Below are 17,815 nucleotides of genomic sequence, written 5' to 3'. Positions count from 1 at the left end.
AGGCCACACGCCATACATCATTTGGCACGTCGCCGCAACCACGAGTTTCAGCGTGATAACGCCCGTGCTCACACTGCGAGAGCAACAAGAGACTTCCTCCAGCAGAATGGCATCAGAACCATGCAGTGGCCTGCCCTCAGCCCCGATTTAAATCCCATTGAGCACATGTGGGACGAGATTCAAAGACGGTTGAATGACGTCCGACCAAGGCCGACAACTGCAGCTGAACTACGTCAGGCGTTCCTTAGAGTGTGGGCTCAAGTGCCTATGCCCTTCATCAGCCGCCTCACCCATTCCAGGTATCGACGTTGCACGGCAGTCATCAATGCACATGGCGGACACACGAAATACTAACTTATGATGCCATTTTCTCAGGGACTAGTGATGTGTTTCACTTTAAGAACATTTGACATTTAATTTCAACCTTGATGATCAGTTTTGCCAAGTTTCAGCTTTTTAATATGTCTCAAAGTATGTTTACAGTGTTTGGACAAATAAGGTTTCTCATATATCTATCCATGGTGACGTTTCTTTTGCGGTTGGGTATATTATATTAGGTTTAGATGCAGTGCACACTGGCTGTACATGGTAGAAACTAGTAGAAAACTAAACATCCCTCGCGTAGGAAAATTTTGCAAACTATGTCAATTTGGCCGAGTCTCATTTCCTGCTAGTGTGCCCTGCATATGCATATACTCACCTACGCCATCTCTATATTCCTTCGAAATATTATCTACAAATATCCCTAAGTTTAATATTCTTGTATCTACAACTAACACAAAGCTCATTATTAATATCGCTAAATATTTGTATCACAGTAAAGAAGTAAGAACACGTATTTTATCATTGTGACTTTTGCCATAAATATGTCATACATTTTGTACAAAGGGCCTGTAGCCTGTATAGTACTGAATAAAGAATTCAACATATGAATGGTATCAAAAGTGTTCACAAAATAGAGATCGCTGATGCTGCGTTTTACAATATTCGTATAAATGCGGTGATCGAGGTGTTTGTTTGTTGTTTTAACGCCGCACTCAGCAATATTCTAGATATATGACAGCGGTTTGTAAATAATCGAGTCTGGACCCGACAATCCAGTGATTGACATCATCAGCATCGATCAACGCAATCGGAACACGATGACATGCATCAACCAAGTCAGCGAGTCTGACCACCCCATCCCGTTAGTCGCCTCTTACGACAAGCATAGTCACCTCTTACGGCAAGCATTGGTTGCTGAAGACCTATTCTGACCCCGATCTTCACGGGTCTAATTAGACGTGAGGTGAAATGGGGTTTAACGTCGCGTCCAAGTTTATCTCACATATATACATGTACGTGTGTGTGGCTGCTTGAACTAGTCCGGACTGATGCCGATTTATAGCGCTAGATAGATACCATGCCGATAGATACCGAGCGCCAGACTGGGTAACAACAAGTACCATTTTTTAACGTCTCTTGGTATGACGCGGCCGGGGATCGAACCCCGGCCCTTCCGCTCTCCGGGCGGACGCTCTACCACTAGACCACTTAGGCGGTCGGGTCTAATTAGAGTTGTGCAATATTTATCTATATATTTATATCTTTACCTATATCTATATCTATATCAGAGTCTATTACAGTGCACTCATGTCCAGTTTTTGTCACAGTTGAAAGTAATGAATAGGGAACGAGCTCTGTTCTTGAATTCATTAATCAGTGTTGGAAACAGGCAGAAAAGTTGGTGTTTCCGAAGCACTCTATCCCCGGAGGGTAACGAAGGTGTCAAGAACTGAGACGGAGGTTGGAGTACACCCAAGGGAGATAACTCTACGCAAGGTCACTATCAAATCTTACCGTTATACGACCTCTACACTCGGAAACAAAGTTACAACATCAACTGCTCCAAAATACCGTATGTTATCAATCATGCACGGAGTACACGGATAAGGGTTGTTCTATATTCTTTATTCCATATGCATATCTTACAGATACAGATACCGGATTTTATATATTGAGAGTCTCTGAGACGTTGGTATTAAGTTTTCGTGAGGAAAGGTGGCAGGAGAACATTGATCTTCAGTCACATGCGTGAGTCGCAAACTCAGATCAGTGCAACATTCTATGTAGCTGAAAACCTTCTTCTTAATCACAAGATGTCCATTCTCCACAGTTGGTTCGGTCCACGAGTCAATGACCCGGGTTAGATTCCCACATGGGTACAATGTGTGAAACCCATTTCGTGTGCCCCTCACTCTGAATATTGCTGAAAGTGGCGTAAAACCATGATCACTCACTCATTAACCACAATGTAATTAACTGCCACACCTTGAATTGACACATGTAACGAGACCTAGAACAAACAACCCGGGCCGTTTATACAGGTGTGGAGGACATTTCCGAATTTGACGCATCAGTGACAAAAATGATGTCTGATGCTATTCCTTATTTTGACTAGTATCATATACGGTCCCGTGTATTTTTTCAGGTGAAGCCCCAGCATGTGTTTGTGACAGATGCCACTGGTGGGGCAGGACAAGCTCATCTTTTCGTGAACACCTGGTATCATCACTATTTGATGGTGATTTATAGAAACATTCTCATGATATCGTCGGACTCAAACAATCGACTCGGGTTTTGGCCCAGATTTCTTATGAATATTGTGGGTTTTTGTCGCTTTTATAAACAGTTTGTTATATTATATTTTGCCACACGGGGGCACGGGTGGCCTAGTCGTCTAAGGCGCCGCGATTCGCTGTGCAGAGTGGCGTCGTGCTCGTGCTCGTGGGTTACACCGAAGTGGTTAACGTCTGAGACCTGCCTCACTTCGGGCTGTCCTCCCACATTAAGCTGACACGCCGTGGATTGCAGGAACGAATTGTCCACCTAATCATTCACTGGGGTAGTCCATTAGTTACAGCATTCGCTCTTCAAAACCCCACTCACCCATACGTTCATTAAGTGAGTGAGTGAGTATGGTTTGACGTCGCTTTTAGCAATATTCCAGCAATATTAAGGCGGGGGACACCAAGAATAGGCTTTACACATTGTACCCATCTTGGGAATCGAACCCGGGTCTTCGGCATGACGAGCGTTCGCTTTAACCACTAGGCTACCCTACCGCTCCTCATTAAGTAAGAAATATACTGTATTTATGTTGCTTATAAAGTTTGGAATATTAATGTCAGTAGCTGATCGGTAATCATACAATCATTTCAAAACGATATAGAAAACAATTTAAAAACATTATTCATTAGTTACAAACTGTGTCCCGGTATTCATATACATGTATAGCATAGTAATGAGAAGATTTGATGTACGTCTAGTGTCCTTTTAGTAATAAATGTACATGTTGAGTACAAGGATGGCAATATTAATGTCTAAAACAGTAGTCAGTAGCTGATAATTATTCATACAATCATTTCAAAATGATACAGAAAACAATTTAACATTATATATCAGTTCAAAACTGGGCCCTAGTATTTTGTATCGAGATTAGACACTTTTTTGGCTTTAGCTACAAAACCAGGCATATTTTCTGTTTATAAAATGAGCCTGAAGAAAAACACCTTGCAACAAACTTATGATTTAACAGTTCTGCTGGTAGAGTAGGTCTTCAGCAACCCATGCTTGCCGTAAAAGGCGACTGTGCTTATCGTCAGAGGCGACTAACGGGATCGAGTGGTCAGGCTCGCTGACTTGGTTGGTGCATGTCATCGTATCCCAAATGCGTGGATCGATCCTCATGATGTCAATCACTGGATTTTCTGGTCCAGACTCGATTATTTACAGACCGCCGTCATATAGATGGAATATTACTGAGTGCAGCGTTAAACAACAAACAAACAAACAAACAGTGAGTACGCATCAACCAAGTCAGCGAGCCTGACCACCCGATGATCCCGTTAGTCGCCTCTTTCGGCAAGCATGGGTTGCTGAAGACCTATTCTACCCCGGATCTTAACTGGTCGTCAATTTTGTGACGTACACAGACTGAATTATACAACCAACAAAATGTTTGTATTTTTAATATTCAACTATAAATACATGGAGTGAAAATTAATATTTATGAACTTCATTGATGAATTCAGGAATGGTATGATACGGTAATTGAATTTAGATATATTTTCTTGTCAGAGCTCTTGCATGAACAGATGATAGATTTGAAAATAGAGACAGTTTGATATTATTATTTGTCATTCAAGAGTTAATTGATGTCTTATATATAAAGGATTCATCACTTGTGTTTTTTGATATGGGAAATATCAACCGATTAACGGACGAGTTTGTCATTTTGGGCCTTACGTCGCGACAATCACGAGGATTCTCACCGGACCTATTCTTTTCTTGTCTCATGGACAGTTCAAGATATTCGTGATCGTCTCCATCAACATGCAATGTGATGTACCCCCCAACACATTTTGTAGTGATCATTGACACCTCTTAACCCGAACTGGATTGTGTTGTAAAGCCATAGACAGTTTATTATGCTCATTGGATTACTGATTCCAATGGATCCGGCCACAGGGACTCGATCTCTTCATCACCAATCGGGTCGGCTCTCCTTTGTAAGTTGCCACGCCCTTCTTTCTTTATTTCAATTTTTCTCTCCTTTAATACTTCCCGTGATTGTGAAAAATCTAAAGATGACGTGAGTGAATAGTCGTACCCCCTTCGTTTTAGTGATCTCCCGATGCAGCTCTGAAAACCCATGAGACTGTTTGGTTCATAATTGTCGCATCAAATTCAATTCGGTTTGCAATCTATATAAGTTATGCATACAGCTTCTTCTTATGTAATCGAGCTGTATCCATTTACAATGTACAACTACCGATCAATAGGTCGAGCGTCCCCAGGAGCGTGACGCACCCGACCACTTTCGCAACTTTCAATTTGATTTAACGTAAAAGGATAAGGGTTGTGAAATGAAGTCATTTTAAACTATCTTGACAGATATCTAGACTTGCTTGGGATGGTACGGTTGTGCCATCAGTGTCCCCTTCGAAATCTTTCGGGAGTTGTTTGTTTACAACTGCACGACCAGGTCACTCAAAGTGAACATTTCTGATACAAATCATTCGGAAACTCCGTAGAAGTGTGCCTGACTTCTGATAATGTGACCCAAATTTATCCCAAATGTGAACAATAACATTCCCTATCTCCAGCATAAATCGCTGTGAGGAGATCACGGTTGTCTTTTCTTATTCCGGTGGTGACCTTGCCCTTCGTTCAAAGCTGTAACTAACATGCAAGCAGATTTGTTTTTGTTGGTTTTCACGTCTTCAGTAGAGGGTCGTACAGTTAAGATGAACGTCTTTGGCGAACACTCTGATTTCCCTCTTCCAAAATGGTACGGACATGATATGAATTCAGCTGATAGATTAAGGAAACCGAACCATTTTCAACGAACGAACGTTTAGTAAAATGGTATCTAACGAGAATCAGTGTAGTATTATCTATAAATGAGTTTATATTATTTACTTCGATGATGTTTCCCGCATCAATACACAAATGGCATGGAAGAACAGTCAAAGCAGTACTCTAAGTTGACACATGTGTTACTCATATACCGTCGAAAAACAAATCCACAATTTCAAGTCTACCGGTTCAGGCTCAAAAGGAAGGGTTTGCACGGAGGAGGTAACGGGGGTGAGGACAGGGCGGACGACGGTTAAAGTAAGAATTAAAGCAATCAGTACTGTTGAAAAAGGACATAACTGAGTCCCCGTGCATACATTGTCCGTATGGCACAGGTGCCTTGAATAGCATAACCAGTTGCTTAGCCAAGATTGAAGTCAAGGATATGACTAAAACGGCGACGTTAAACCACATTTTTCCTCACCTTAAAATGTAATGTGAATTAGTATCTCAGGGTCCCGTAGAGTGAGGTACTGCATACGTTTACGTAGGCACAGGGGCGGTGGGGTAGTTTAGGGGTTAAAGCTTTCGCCATAATATTGCTGAAAAACTGCTAAAAGCGGCGTAAAACTATACCCACTCACTTAGGCACAAGTTGATGTTGTTACACTTTTGTACCATTTGACATTTACATGCACCAATGTATCTAGATTTACTATTAGCTTGAATTTATTAAAGAAAAACTCCTTGCAACAATGTACTTTTTGTGGCAGGCAAAATCTTCTCTTTCAACAGCCTGAACCATACATTTGTTTGTGCAAAATGTTTCGGGGACAATATATCTTTTTCCCTAATTACGTTGATGCGTCAGGCCAAACACCCGGGTTTGGTTCCCCGAATGGGTACAATGTGTGAAGCCTATTTCTAGTGTCGTTCACCGTAATATTGCTGGATTATTGTTGTGGCGTAAAACCATGCTCACTCATCCACTCATCCAACACAATTGAATAAACTGCCACCCTGTGAATCTAAGGGACTCTGCTAACACATGTAAATATACCTTAACACATGTAAAGATACAGCCCTATTTAAACAGGTGTGAAATTCTATGCGGTGGTATTGTATTTTTTTCATAGCCATAGAGCGAACGACGCGTACTGCTTTCCCAAATGTAAAAATGTAATGGGTATTCCAACTCGTATCTGTGTCGGAAGGTCAAGGCAGAAACTTTAAACAAACTCAACAGAGGTTAAGAGTCACGAGACATCAGGCATTGTGCACCTTGGCTCCTCCCGACGAACAAGGTGGGTATTTACACTTTGCAGTTTTGCAGTCACATCAAACGAGTTTATTAATCATTAGATATACCTGTGAATGTAAATGGTTTCTGATTTTAGTAGGGTGTTGTAATGTTATGTGTTGAAGAATGGATACTCATTCACGTTCATTCAACAGTGTGAAACAAGCGTGACATATTGTTATACACCCGACTACAGCTACCTTCAACACAGATTTGTGATGGGTTTGTGTTCCTTCTCTCCATATTAAAGCAGATACTATGGTCATAAGGATCTATGTTTTTCATAACCCTTCACCACTTTAGAAGAAAACATCATTCGGATGTTGTGCAAGTACACCAACAGAGGTATGGGTATATTTCATTGTGGTTGTTTTTGTCAACGGCTTTAGCTTACCTGACTGAATATAAAGTGAGTTAATGTCATGACCTACTTGTCCAGCGCCGGCTGTGAATATTGTCCCGAGGAAACCACTGGACCATTGAAGCTGTAACTACAGTCCGTTTGACTCCAAATGAGAACGATGAATTGCAAAATAACTCGAAATCCAGAAAAGTGTATAAAACATCAATACGGTACTTGACCATGAATACCCTGTACCCAACAAAATCTGAATTTTGCTTATTTGAAGACCCATGACGGATGAAGTTCTTTAAGAAACTATCATGTAATTTTGTATAGAAATGTGTACATGACACGTAGGGGGGACAAACCGTGGAAGGCACAGCCCAAGCACGCATGTACTGCACGTTGTGGGGTAGGGGAAATGACAGAGCGTTGGAGGGGCCGTCTCATGATAATTTCAGTCGCAATCTGACTCGCTCATGCCATAGATCTCGTCGTCGGAACTGCTGGTGCCTGAACTGACTGCCACTATTATAGGTTGGACTGTTGCTGGCCGTAGTCCATCTCGTGACCAATAACGTGGCTCTATCTCGTCAACGACTGTGGCCACACAACGCCTCCATGTTTCTACTGTTACTCGACCAACGGATTCCTTTACGAGTTGTTCAACGTCTCGTAATTTGAACGTTGTGTTCGATCGTCCAACGTCACCCTTGACGATGCCCCATACCAACTCGATTGAATTCAGGTCGCAGTGATAAGGTGGCAGTCGTAAGACAGCGTGACCCTGACCCTTGATGTAACTGTCAACTTTATACACGGGGTCAGGCTTCATAGTTTTGATGATTTCATAGAGCTGTGGTTTCGTCGCTCGAGAAGGAAAGGTAATGTTCCTCCGTTGCAGCCAAGTAACCATGTCTCCTTTACGGTTATTAGAGGTTGGAGTCTTGCTTTCTCAATCCTGCACACTATGATACGGTGCATTGTCAATGACAATGAGAGACTTGGTAGGCAAAGCAGGGACTAATTTATCTTTCACCCACTCCAGAAATACATTGCCGTTCATTTCTGTGTGGTAGTCCCTGTTGTCTTTGGCCTTGGCTCTAAAGACGAGGTCACAGTCTGGGAGAAAACTCTGACTAACAGACCCAGCATGGAGAACTATGAGTCTTTCACCCTTTCCCATTGGTAACTTTCTACCAGACTCCTTACAGTCACCACTGGGTACCCACTGACTGCTGGCTGTGTGTGACGCATTTACCCATGTCTCGTCTAAGAAGACGGGCTCATATCCGTCTTCACGTTTCTGCTTGATGGTACGAAGGTAATGATTTCGGCTACGAACAATGTCAGACCGTTCACACAACACAGCCCTATTTTCTCCAGTTATCTTTTTGTATTTGTAACCAAATGTATGCAACAGCTGCCATAGTTTGTACTTTGTAACACGTAAATCATGGTCAGTTTCAAGGTGTTTCTTCAAAATTCTCAGGGACAGGTACTTATTTTCTGAGTGCAGTTTAACAATTGCACGTCTGACTTGATCCCTCTGAAAACTGTCTAATTTATCAACCTTGCGTGGTTTTGACATGTTCCCTACCTCTTTGTCCTGACTATTTGTATCTCGTCGACTGACAACATTTTAAAGTTTCTGAGGGGACATACCAAGAGCTTTTGAAGCTCGTTTCAAGAATTTATTAATTGCATGAAAAGGCTTTGCTCTTTCTGCTTCACTTCTAAAGAAATCATACACATTCAACATCAACTGTTTAACATCTGCTGAGTAGCGCATCTTGTCATTGAATGAACACGGTCACTGTGAAGCACGTGTAGACCGTGCTTGCGCTGTGCCTTCCACGGTTTGTCCCCCCTACGTTTCATGTACACATTTCTATACAAAATTACATGATAGTTTCTTAAAGGTTTAGGGCGGTCGGGTAGCCTAGTGGTTAAAGCGTTCGCTCGTCACGCCGAAGACCCGGGTTCGATTCCCGACATGGGTACAATGTGTGAAGCCCATTTCTGGTGTCCCCCGCCGTGATATTGCTGGAATATTGCTAAAAGCGGCGTAAAACCACACTCACTCACTCACTCACTCTTTAAGGTTTATAGGTTCCGTTAATGTTCACAATTGTTGTCAATCCATGTTTGTGGATACAAGAGTTGAGTCAAAACATATGCCTGTATGTCTACATTTGGACATATTTCTCCCTAAAGTATCTACAAGTGATGATTATCTTTCCACCAAAACACACAAATATAAATGGAACCCTCGTAAGCGTGATGTGTTTATAGGAAGTATAACAAATCTATGTCCATCCTTCAACGAGCTCATCGATCTTTTAACTTTTGATTTCAATCTTGCCCTCGAAAAATTTGTTAATGTTGTTCTTTGTGCCGCTGACTGTATGAAGGTACCTTTTGTTAAAAGTTCACCCCGAAATACGGGGTTTTATAATAGTGAATGCAGACGAGCAAAACGGGAAGCGAGGCGATACATGAGGAAATTCAAAGAGAAGAAATCTAACGAAAATAAGTTAATCTTTTGTAAAATGAGAAACAAGTATAAACATGTTTGCAGAACAGCAAAATCAAACTATCAATTTATGACACGAACAAAACTAAAGCTATCTCTATCTGATTCAACCACATTTTGGAAAAAGTAACGGAGTATATCAGGTCGTAGGGAAACAAAGAATAACATAAGTAAAGAGTGCTGGTTTGATCATTTTACAAACGTTTTTCAGTGTACAGATGTATTACATGCTGAAGTCGAATGTCAATGTGATGAAGATTTTATACTTGATGAGATTGACCAGTGTATTTTGGTGTCGCCGATTACCGACTCAGAAATCCACAAGGCTATAAATCGTTTAAAGAATGGCAAATCCCCTGGTGTTGATGACGTGGTCATTGAAATGTTAAAATGTGAAAATGTAATAACTCCTTTCCTACGAAATTTGTTCAATAAGTTATTTGATTCTGGATTATTCCCTCAGAACTGGACGAAAGCTGTTATCCTTCCACTACATAAGAAAGGTAACAAAAATAATCCAGATAACTTTAGAGGGATATCTCTATTGTGTACAATTAGTAAGGTTTACACAAGTGTCCTAAACTCTAGACTTACAAATTGGGCTAATATAAGAAGTAAATTACCCGAGACACAAGCAGGCTTTAGACAGGGATATTCTCCTGCTGACCACATATTCACGTTGAATGCAATTGTTAACAAATGTTTATCGAAAAGAAAAGGGAAATTATACGTTGCTTTTGTGGATTTTAAAAAAGCCTTTGATTCAGTAAATCATCTTAAACTATGGGAGTGTCTGCACGATGTAGGCTTGGGTGGAAAGATGATGAGAGCACTTAAGGGAATCTATGCCTCCGTGAAAGCGTGTGTGAGATGTAATGATAACATTTATACAGAATATTTTGATTGTCCTAACGGAGTTAAACAAGGCTGTATATTAAGCCCTCTATTATTTTCCTTCTTCATCAATGAACTGTCAAATGATGTTTCATCACATGGGAAACACGGCGTACAATTATTTCCTGACTTGTTTGAAATATTATTATTATTGTTTGCCGACGATGTTATTCTTGTCTCTGACACAGTAACTGGTTTACAGAACCAACTTAATATTCTTGATAACTTTGCAGATTCACATGGATTAACGGTTAATTTAGATAAAACGAGTGTTGTTGTATTTAGACGAGGAGGGCGGTTATCTGTTCATGAGAAATGGTTCTATAAAGGCAAACGTATTTCAACCGCCAACTCCTATAGATATCTTGGGTTTGTATTCTCATATACATCAAAGATGAACCAATGTGTTTCAGATCTAGCATCAAGGGGTAAACGAGCTTTAATGGAAATATTTCGCAATCTACGGAAGATTGGTTTTGTTGACACTTCAGTTTTCTTTAAAATATTTGATACTCAGATTCAACCTATTCTTTTATATGGTGCGGAAATATGGGGTGTAGACAGATTTGAAAAAATAGAACAAGTGCATATTATGGCTTGTAAGAAGTTTCTTAACGTTGGTTTGCAAACCCCAAATGCTATTGTGTATGGGGAATGCGGTCGGTACCCACTACATGTAAATGCTATGTGTCGTTCTGTAAAGTATTGGCTAAAACTGATTGAAATGGACGAAGATAGGATACCAAGAAAATCTTATAATATGCTTGTATATAACGACAAGTGTGGTCGTCATAACTATGCTTCTTCTATTCGTTCCATATTATTTTCTCACGGATTCGGAGTAGTTTGGCTCAGTCAAGCTGTTGGCGACAAACCATCATTCATGAATAGTTTTAAAAACGTTTTGATAAATATGTTCTACCAATCATGGAATAGTACTATCAAGGCTAGTTCTAGGTACATTCTGTATAAAGAATTTAAAAGTCTCCTGGAACCAGAAAAATACCTTTCCATTATTACTGAAATAAAATATCGAAATGTTTTGATAAGGCTTAGAGCCGGGCTACTAAGACTTAAGGTAAACGAAGGTAGATGGGCTGATATTGACTTACGTTTACGACTCTGTCCCATATGTGAAACAAGTACAGAGAATGAATATCATTTTACTTTAGAATGTGAATATTACAACGATATTAGACATCTGTACCTACCAACAACATTTTGCAATAATCCATATATGCATAAATTTAAAACGCTACTGTCATCTTCGTGTAAACAATTACTTGGAAAACTATGTAAATACCTGTATTACAGCTATGAAAGAAGACGTAATTATGAAAAGCCTGTAAACCTGTAAATTTGTACCTGACATTACCTTTTTTCATGTACCACACTATTTCAAATGTATGTATTGTATATGGGCCAGTGGCCTTGGTACAAATAAAGACTTCTTCTTCTAAAGAACTTCATCCGTCATGGGTCTTCAAATAAACAAAATTCAGATTTTGTTGGGTACAGGGTATTCCTAGTCAAGTACCGCATTGATGTTTCATACACTTTTCTGGATTTCGAGTTATTTTGCAATTCATCGTTCTCATTTGGAGTCAAACGGACTGTACAGATGCTTGCCCCACGAATGAATACCTTGTTCAAGAGGAACGAATCCTATTTCAATTTGTTCGCCATGACTAAGGCATTTTCTTTCAAACTGTAATGGACCGCCTCCGCGTGGAAGAGCGTCCACCCGGAGAGCGGAAGGTAGGGGCTCGATACCCGACCGCATCATACCAAGAGACGTTAAAAGAGACAACAAGGGGCTAAAACAAGGACTGGTCGGCTCGGAGTCAGTATACTGTGTCTGAGTTATGTGTATAGGATAAAACACGTCCGAGGGTTGTTATGATCTGTAAAACCCGCACCACGAGGAATTTTCCGAGGGAAAGGGTTTTATATATCACTAACAACCCGAGGGGAAGTGTTTTTTATCTAACTTATGAACCGAAAAAAGAAACTTTATACAATATTTATCAACATTTTTATGTTTCAAACATACTTTCCATGAACATTAGGAAACGGGCGTAAAATATCTGTTGCTGGCATACGGATCTTGAAAAGGACATCTTGAAACATTGTGATACATCAGCGCCTCTGTAGCCTTGTAGAACACTCACTGGGCTACAAATACGAAGGTTGCGTGTTCGATCCTCGGGAATATAAAGAAAATATTTGTCATTTCATTACATGTTACAATCTGAACCGAAGTTGTATAAATATAATACCCAGGAAATTATATAAAATCCATCGGATATAATAACACATTATATAGCAAATATGACTTGAATATCCTATAAAATCCCAGGGACATTACAACGTCCCTGTTTATGAGATTTAACCCGACCAGAGAACAATAGGATGACGTCACTGGGGGGTTTATAAATTCGTGTTAAACTGCGGCATGGTGTGTGGTGTGCTAGCACTACACACACACACATACACACACAAATCAACAAACATACACGTGCATGTACGTCGCTGTGTTAGTGCCATAATTTTGAACGCGACGTTAAACCTCATTCCTCCTCACCTCAAAATGTAACGTGAGTTGGTATATTTCTTAGAGCTCCGTAGACTGAGGTACCACATACGCATTTGGCACATGTTGATGTTGTTACCCTGTTATGCCATTTGGCATTCACATGCACCAGTGTATCTAGATTTACTCCATTTACCGCACATAAATTGTGTCTCATTCTTCAGTCTACAATTGAATGATTTGAACCTTACGTGTATTGCAGGAACGAATTGTTCACCTCATCTATGGGGTAGTCTAGTAGTTAAAGCATTCAGTCTTCATGACGAAGGCCCGGGTTCAATTCCCCACATGAGTGCATTGTGAGAGGACCATTTCTGGTATCCCCTATTTTGATATTGCTGGAATAATTCTAAAATGTGCAAAACCATACTCACTCACACATTCACGCATCGCTTTTTAAATCATTTTTCAGATGCAGTATCGAGGCATTCCTAAGGTGTCTTTGGCAATCATGGTGCTTCTTCTATATACCGTGGAAGGACTGCAAGCTCAACCCGAATCCAATATAAGTATGCATCGAATCATCTAAATGTATTATAATCTTTCTGTTTCATTAAACGCCTTAATAAAGCCTTATGATGTAGGTCTAGTGAAGAAATAAACGACGAGTAGGAGTTGGTTATCGTACAATAAAACACTGCAGGGGCTGCACTGCTCATGGTTTATTCTCCTCGCTGCAGTCCAGTTTCACTTGGATTCATCCCGGATGTCTATCGACTCGTGAAGAAGTACGGAGTAAAAGAATATCTTGAAATGTTCATAGACTCATGAAGTTTTGTGAATTACATCTCCTGGAAGAAGATCGTCACAGAAGCTATCTTCACTAGTGAAGAAATAAACGACGAGTAGGAGTTGGTTATCGTACAATAAAACACTGCAGGGGCTGCGCTTCTCATGGTTTATTCCCCCTGCAGTGTTTTATTGTACGATACACAACGACCACGAGTCGTTAATTCTTATATGAGATATCAACATTATGTACAGCCTCTTTGATGATGATGATAAAATGTACAAGCTTTAAAAATATTTACCCGTATTTAAATAATGATGACTCCCTATATAGATAATGTCGGACAAGTCCATTTTATGCACAGGTGGGTATTTCCTGCATATTCTCACATTCCTCACGTCAATTACCTGTACCTTTCTCCCAATACCGAGTGTCAAATCTCTCCCGGTGTTGGATCCGATCGTTCAGCCATCGCGTTTATCTGCGTTGCGACCGGTCCCTTATTAGAAAATATGATGATGTGGCTGGAATAGTGCTCTCACTCATTCAACTCTGCATCCTGCATATTTCAGAACACAGCAAAGTTTTGATTCTTGGAGCCGGGGCGTCAGGTTTGGCAGCTGCAAAGACTCTAAGCGAAAACAACATCAACGACTTCATCCTCTTGGAAGGCTCGGACAGAATCGGCGGCAGAGTCATGTCCATTAAATTTGGGGGAACCACTGTAGAAGCTGGGGCAAACTGGATGGCTATCCGGGAAGGCAATCCGTTATGGGATGTCATCCAGAAGTTCAATGTGTCTGGGATATCGTCAGACTATGATAGTGTAGTCATAAAAACATATGACGGCGTTGACGTCACGGCCTCCGAGGGTGAATTGGCTTGGGATAAACTGGCAAAAGCTAGGATTAAATCAGGAAACGTCTTCAGGAGAATTCGAGACCAAAAGACAGATGACATGTCCCTTCGCACATGCCTTGATATCGGAAACTGGCATCCTAAAACGCCTGTGGAAAAAACTGTGGAAATTTTTGACTTCGACTTTGAAGATGGATTTGGCCCTGACGTTACTTCGTGTTATTTTAGGGGCATTTCAGACCGAGTCGATGACAGTTTCTATGTCCGTGATGACAGAGGGTATGAGTTCATACTTAAGAAATACGTGGAGAACGTGCTTCAAGAGAACGACCAACGTATTCGTCTGAACGAAACCGTTAAAACGATCAACTACGCTGACACCAATGCGTCTGTAACTACCGCAAGCGGGAAGATCTTCACGGCTGACTTCGTGATTGTTACTTTCAGTATCGGAGTATTGAAGAGCGGTTCTGTGACTTTCATTCCTCCACTACCTGACTGGAAGATGGACAACCTGTTCCGAATCAGACTGGAGAACTACGTCAGCGTGTACCTTAAGTTTCCTGAGACATCGGCAAGATTCTGCGATAACACTGAATTCATCCTCTACGCAGACAAAAAACGTGGCGTGTATCCTGTTTGGCAGAACTTAGAAGCTGAAGGACTGTTCCCGGTTGGAACCAACATTCTCCAGATGGTGACCCAGGGAGAAGAGGCGAACAGAATAAGTCAACTCACTGACAGTGATGTTAAGGACGAGGTGATTGCGATATTGCGGAGAGTCTACGGTAATGTAGCCGAACCTGAGGATGTTTTCATTACGGACTGGAAGAACAATCCATTGTACAAGGGATGCTTCTGCAACATGGAAACAGGAACTCTTAGTCCCAAAGTATTTGATGCTATAAGAGCACCAGTCGGGAGGATCTACTTCGCTGGGGAAGCGTTTAGTTGGAATGTGTCTTGTTATGTTACTGGTGCTGTTGAAAGCGGAATCCACACGGCTACTAAGGTAACTGAATGTTCGAAAGGAACGTGCGAGGTTTATGATCCGAGAGAGCCAGGTCCGAGTACCGAGTCCCCGACGGTTGCAGCATGTCCATCGGGTGGGTTTCGACAGGACGGAGACATAAGAAGAATGGCCGTGCTTGTGGGCATCGTGGTGCTTATTGTTTCATGTACATAGTAACTGCAGGATGGGTGGATACAGGTGGACTGAAGACGTTCACATACCATCATTCTACCATATGGAAACAGCTAACATCCAACATATATATTTGAATACTTGTTGTGAATGACTTAATTGTTATTTCGAATGCATGTTAGTTTATATTATATTGGGTTTAGATGCAGTGGGAAACTTAACATCCCTCGCGAAGGAAGATTTTGCAAACGATGTCAATTTGGCATAACAGAAGACGAGTTTCATTTCCTGCTAGTGTGCCCTGCATATACTCACCTACGCCATCTATATATTCCTTCAAATATTATCTACACCCAAATGTCCCTAAGTTTAATTTTCTTTTATCCTACAACAAACACAAAGCTCATTAATAATATCGCTAAATATCTGCATCACAGTAAAGAAGAAAGAAGACGTATTTTATCATTGTGACTGTTGCCTTAAATATGTCATACATTTTGCACAAAGGGCCTGTGGCCGGTATAGTACTGAATAAAGAATTCAACATACACATACATATGAATGGTATTAAGAGTGTTCACAAAATAGAGATCGCTGATGCTGCGTTTTACAATATTCATATTAATGCGGTAATCAGAGTAATTTCGTGAAATGATGTTGGATATTTGCTTGTGCTGGTCAGGATTAATATGGCAGTTATTGTTCACAGAATGGATGTTTTTGTGGCCAGTTATCTGCCTTATTTGATTTGGCCGAACATTATTGACATTCACTTTTTGCACAAGGTGTTTGCGCGCAGAGTGATTTGTGAGTCGTTTCGATGTTTGGAGACTGGCGGCATCCCACATCTTTTTCATGAGAGAGGACAGTTTGTTTTTCCGAATACGATAGCGGATCGCCGGGTTTAGGCATACCTAAAGTGTGTAAGCCGATGTAAAAGGGCTCGTCATCTCGACAGACGTCGAGTGGACGCGTGGAGGAATACAACTTAAACACCTGCACAGGGCACCGAGAGGGATCAGCAACATTAGTCCACATTTTGGGCCTTACGTCGTGGCAATCACGAGGATTCTCACCGGATCTATTCTTTTCTTGTCTCATGAACAGTTCAAGATATTCGTGATCGTCTCCATCAACATACGATGTCATGTCCCCACAACACATGTTGTAGTGATCATTGACACCTCTTAACCCGAACCGGATTGTGTTGTAAAGCCATAGACAGTTTATTATGCTCATTGGATTACTGATTCCAATGGATCCGGCCACAGGGACTCGATCTCTTCATCACCAATCGGGTCGGCTCTCCTTGGTTAGCTGCCACGCCCTTCTTTCTTTAGTTCAATTTTTCTCTCCTTTAATACTTCCCGTGATGGTGAAAATTCTAAAGATAACGTGAGTGAATAGTCGTACCCCCTTCGTTTTAGTGATCTCTCGATGCTTTTCTGAAAACCCAAGAGACTGTTTGGTTCATAATTTTCGCCATTTGTTTTTCGAACACTAATGAAAAACTTGCAGAGAAGTGTGTCTAGTTCGTTTGGGGGGATTTCATGCATTTGGCGAATTTCATTTTGGACTTTTGGAAAGTTATCGAACAGTTTCAAATCATACAAAGTTTTATTGGCTGTAGTTTTGTTTTGATTGTCTAGGATCACACCATCGATCATGCCGTCCTCAACAGCCACAAATTTACCTTGGGCATCTTTCGGCTTTGTGTTCGCCGTCTGTTTCGCCGTGCTCGACGAGGGTACATTCATAAACGGCACCTCAGCAAAATTTCACCGATTTCTCTGGCGAAAACGGCACCGCATTTGGCGAAAACGGCTACTATGTGTCGGGCTCAAACGGTACCTCAACTTTTAATAATGATAAGAACGATTTTTGTAGTGATATATATGGTTTATTTACATGGTATTTGATGTATTGACATGTTATTGGGTGTATGTGATGTATTTACATGGTATTTACATATATTCATATATACAGTTCTTCAGTTCTTCTAATCGTCGGCCATTTCTGGTGTCCCCCGCCGTGATATTGCTGGAATATTGCTAAAAGCGGCGTAAAACCATACTCA

General features: G+C 41.0%; 1 protein-coding gene across 1 annotated transcript; it reads left to right on the top strand.

Moving 5' to 3' along the window:
- Positions 1-6,606: 6,606 nt before the first annotated feature.
- On the top strand, positions 6,607-16,147 carry LOC124128585 (polyamine oxidase 7-like). Its single transcript, XM_046492024.2, has 3 exons — positions 6,607-6,644; positions 13,419-13,515; positions 14,309-16,147. The coding sequence occupies exons 2-3, from the start codon at positions 13,419-13,421 to the stop codon at positions 15,778-15,780; spliced, it is 1,569 nt and encodes a 522-aa protein (XP_046347980.2). The 5' UTR covers positions 6,607-6,644; the 3' UTR covers positions 15,781-16,147.
- Positions 16,148-17,815: the final 1,668 nt, after the last annotated feature.

The sequence above is a fragment of the Haliotis rufescens genome, unplaced genomic scaffold, assembly GCF_023055435.1.
Source record: "Haliotis rufescens isolate VD_foot unplaced genomic scaffold, xgHalRufe1.0.p SCAF_2, whole genome shotgun sequence".
Taxonomy (NCBI): Eukaryota; Metazoa; Mollusca; class Gastropoda; order Lepetellida; family Haliotidae; genus Haliotis; species Haliotis rufescens.
This window is presented reverse-complemented; position numbering and strand designations above follow the sequence as displayed.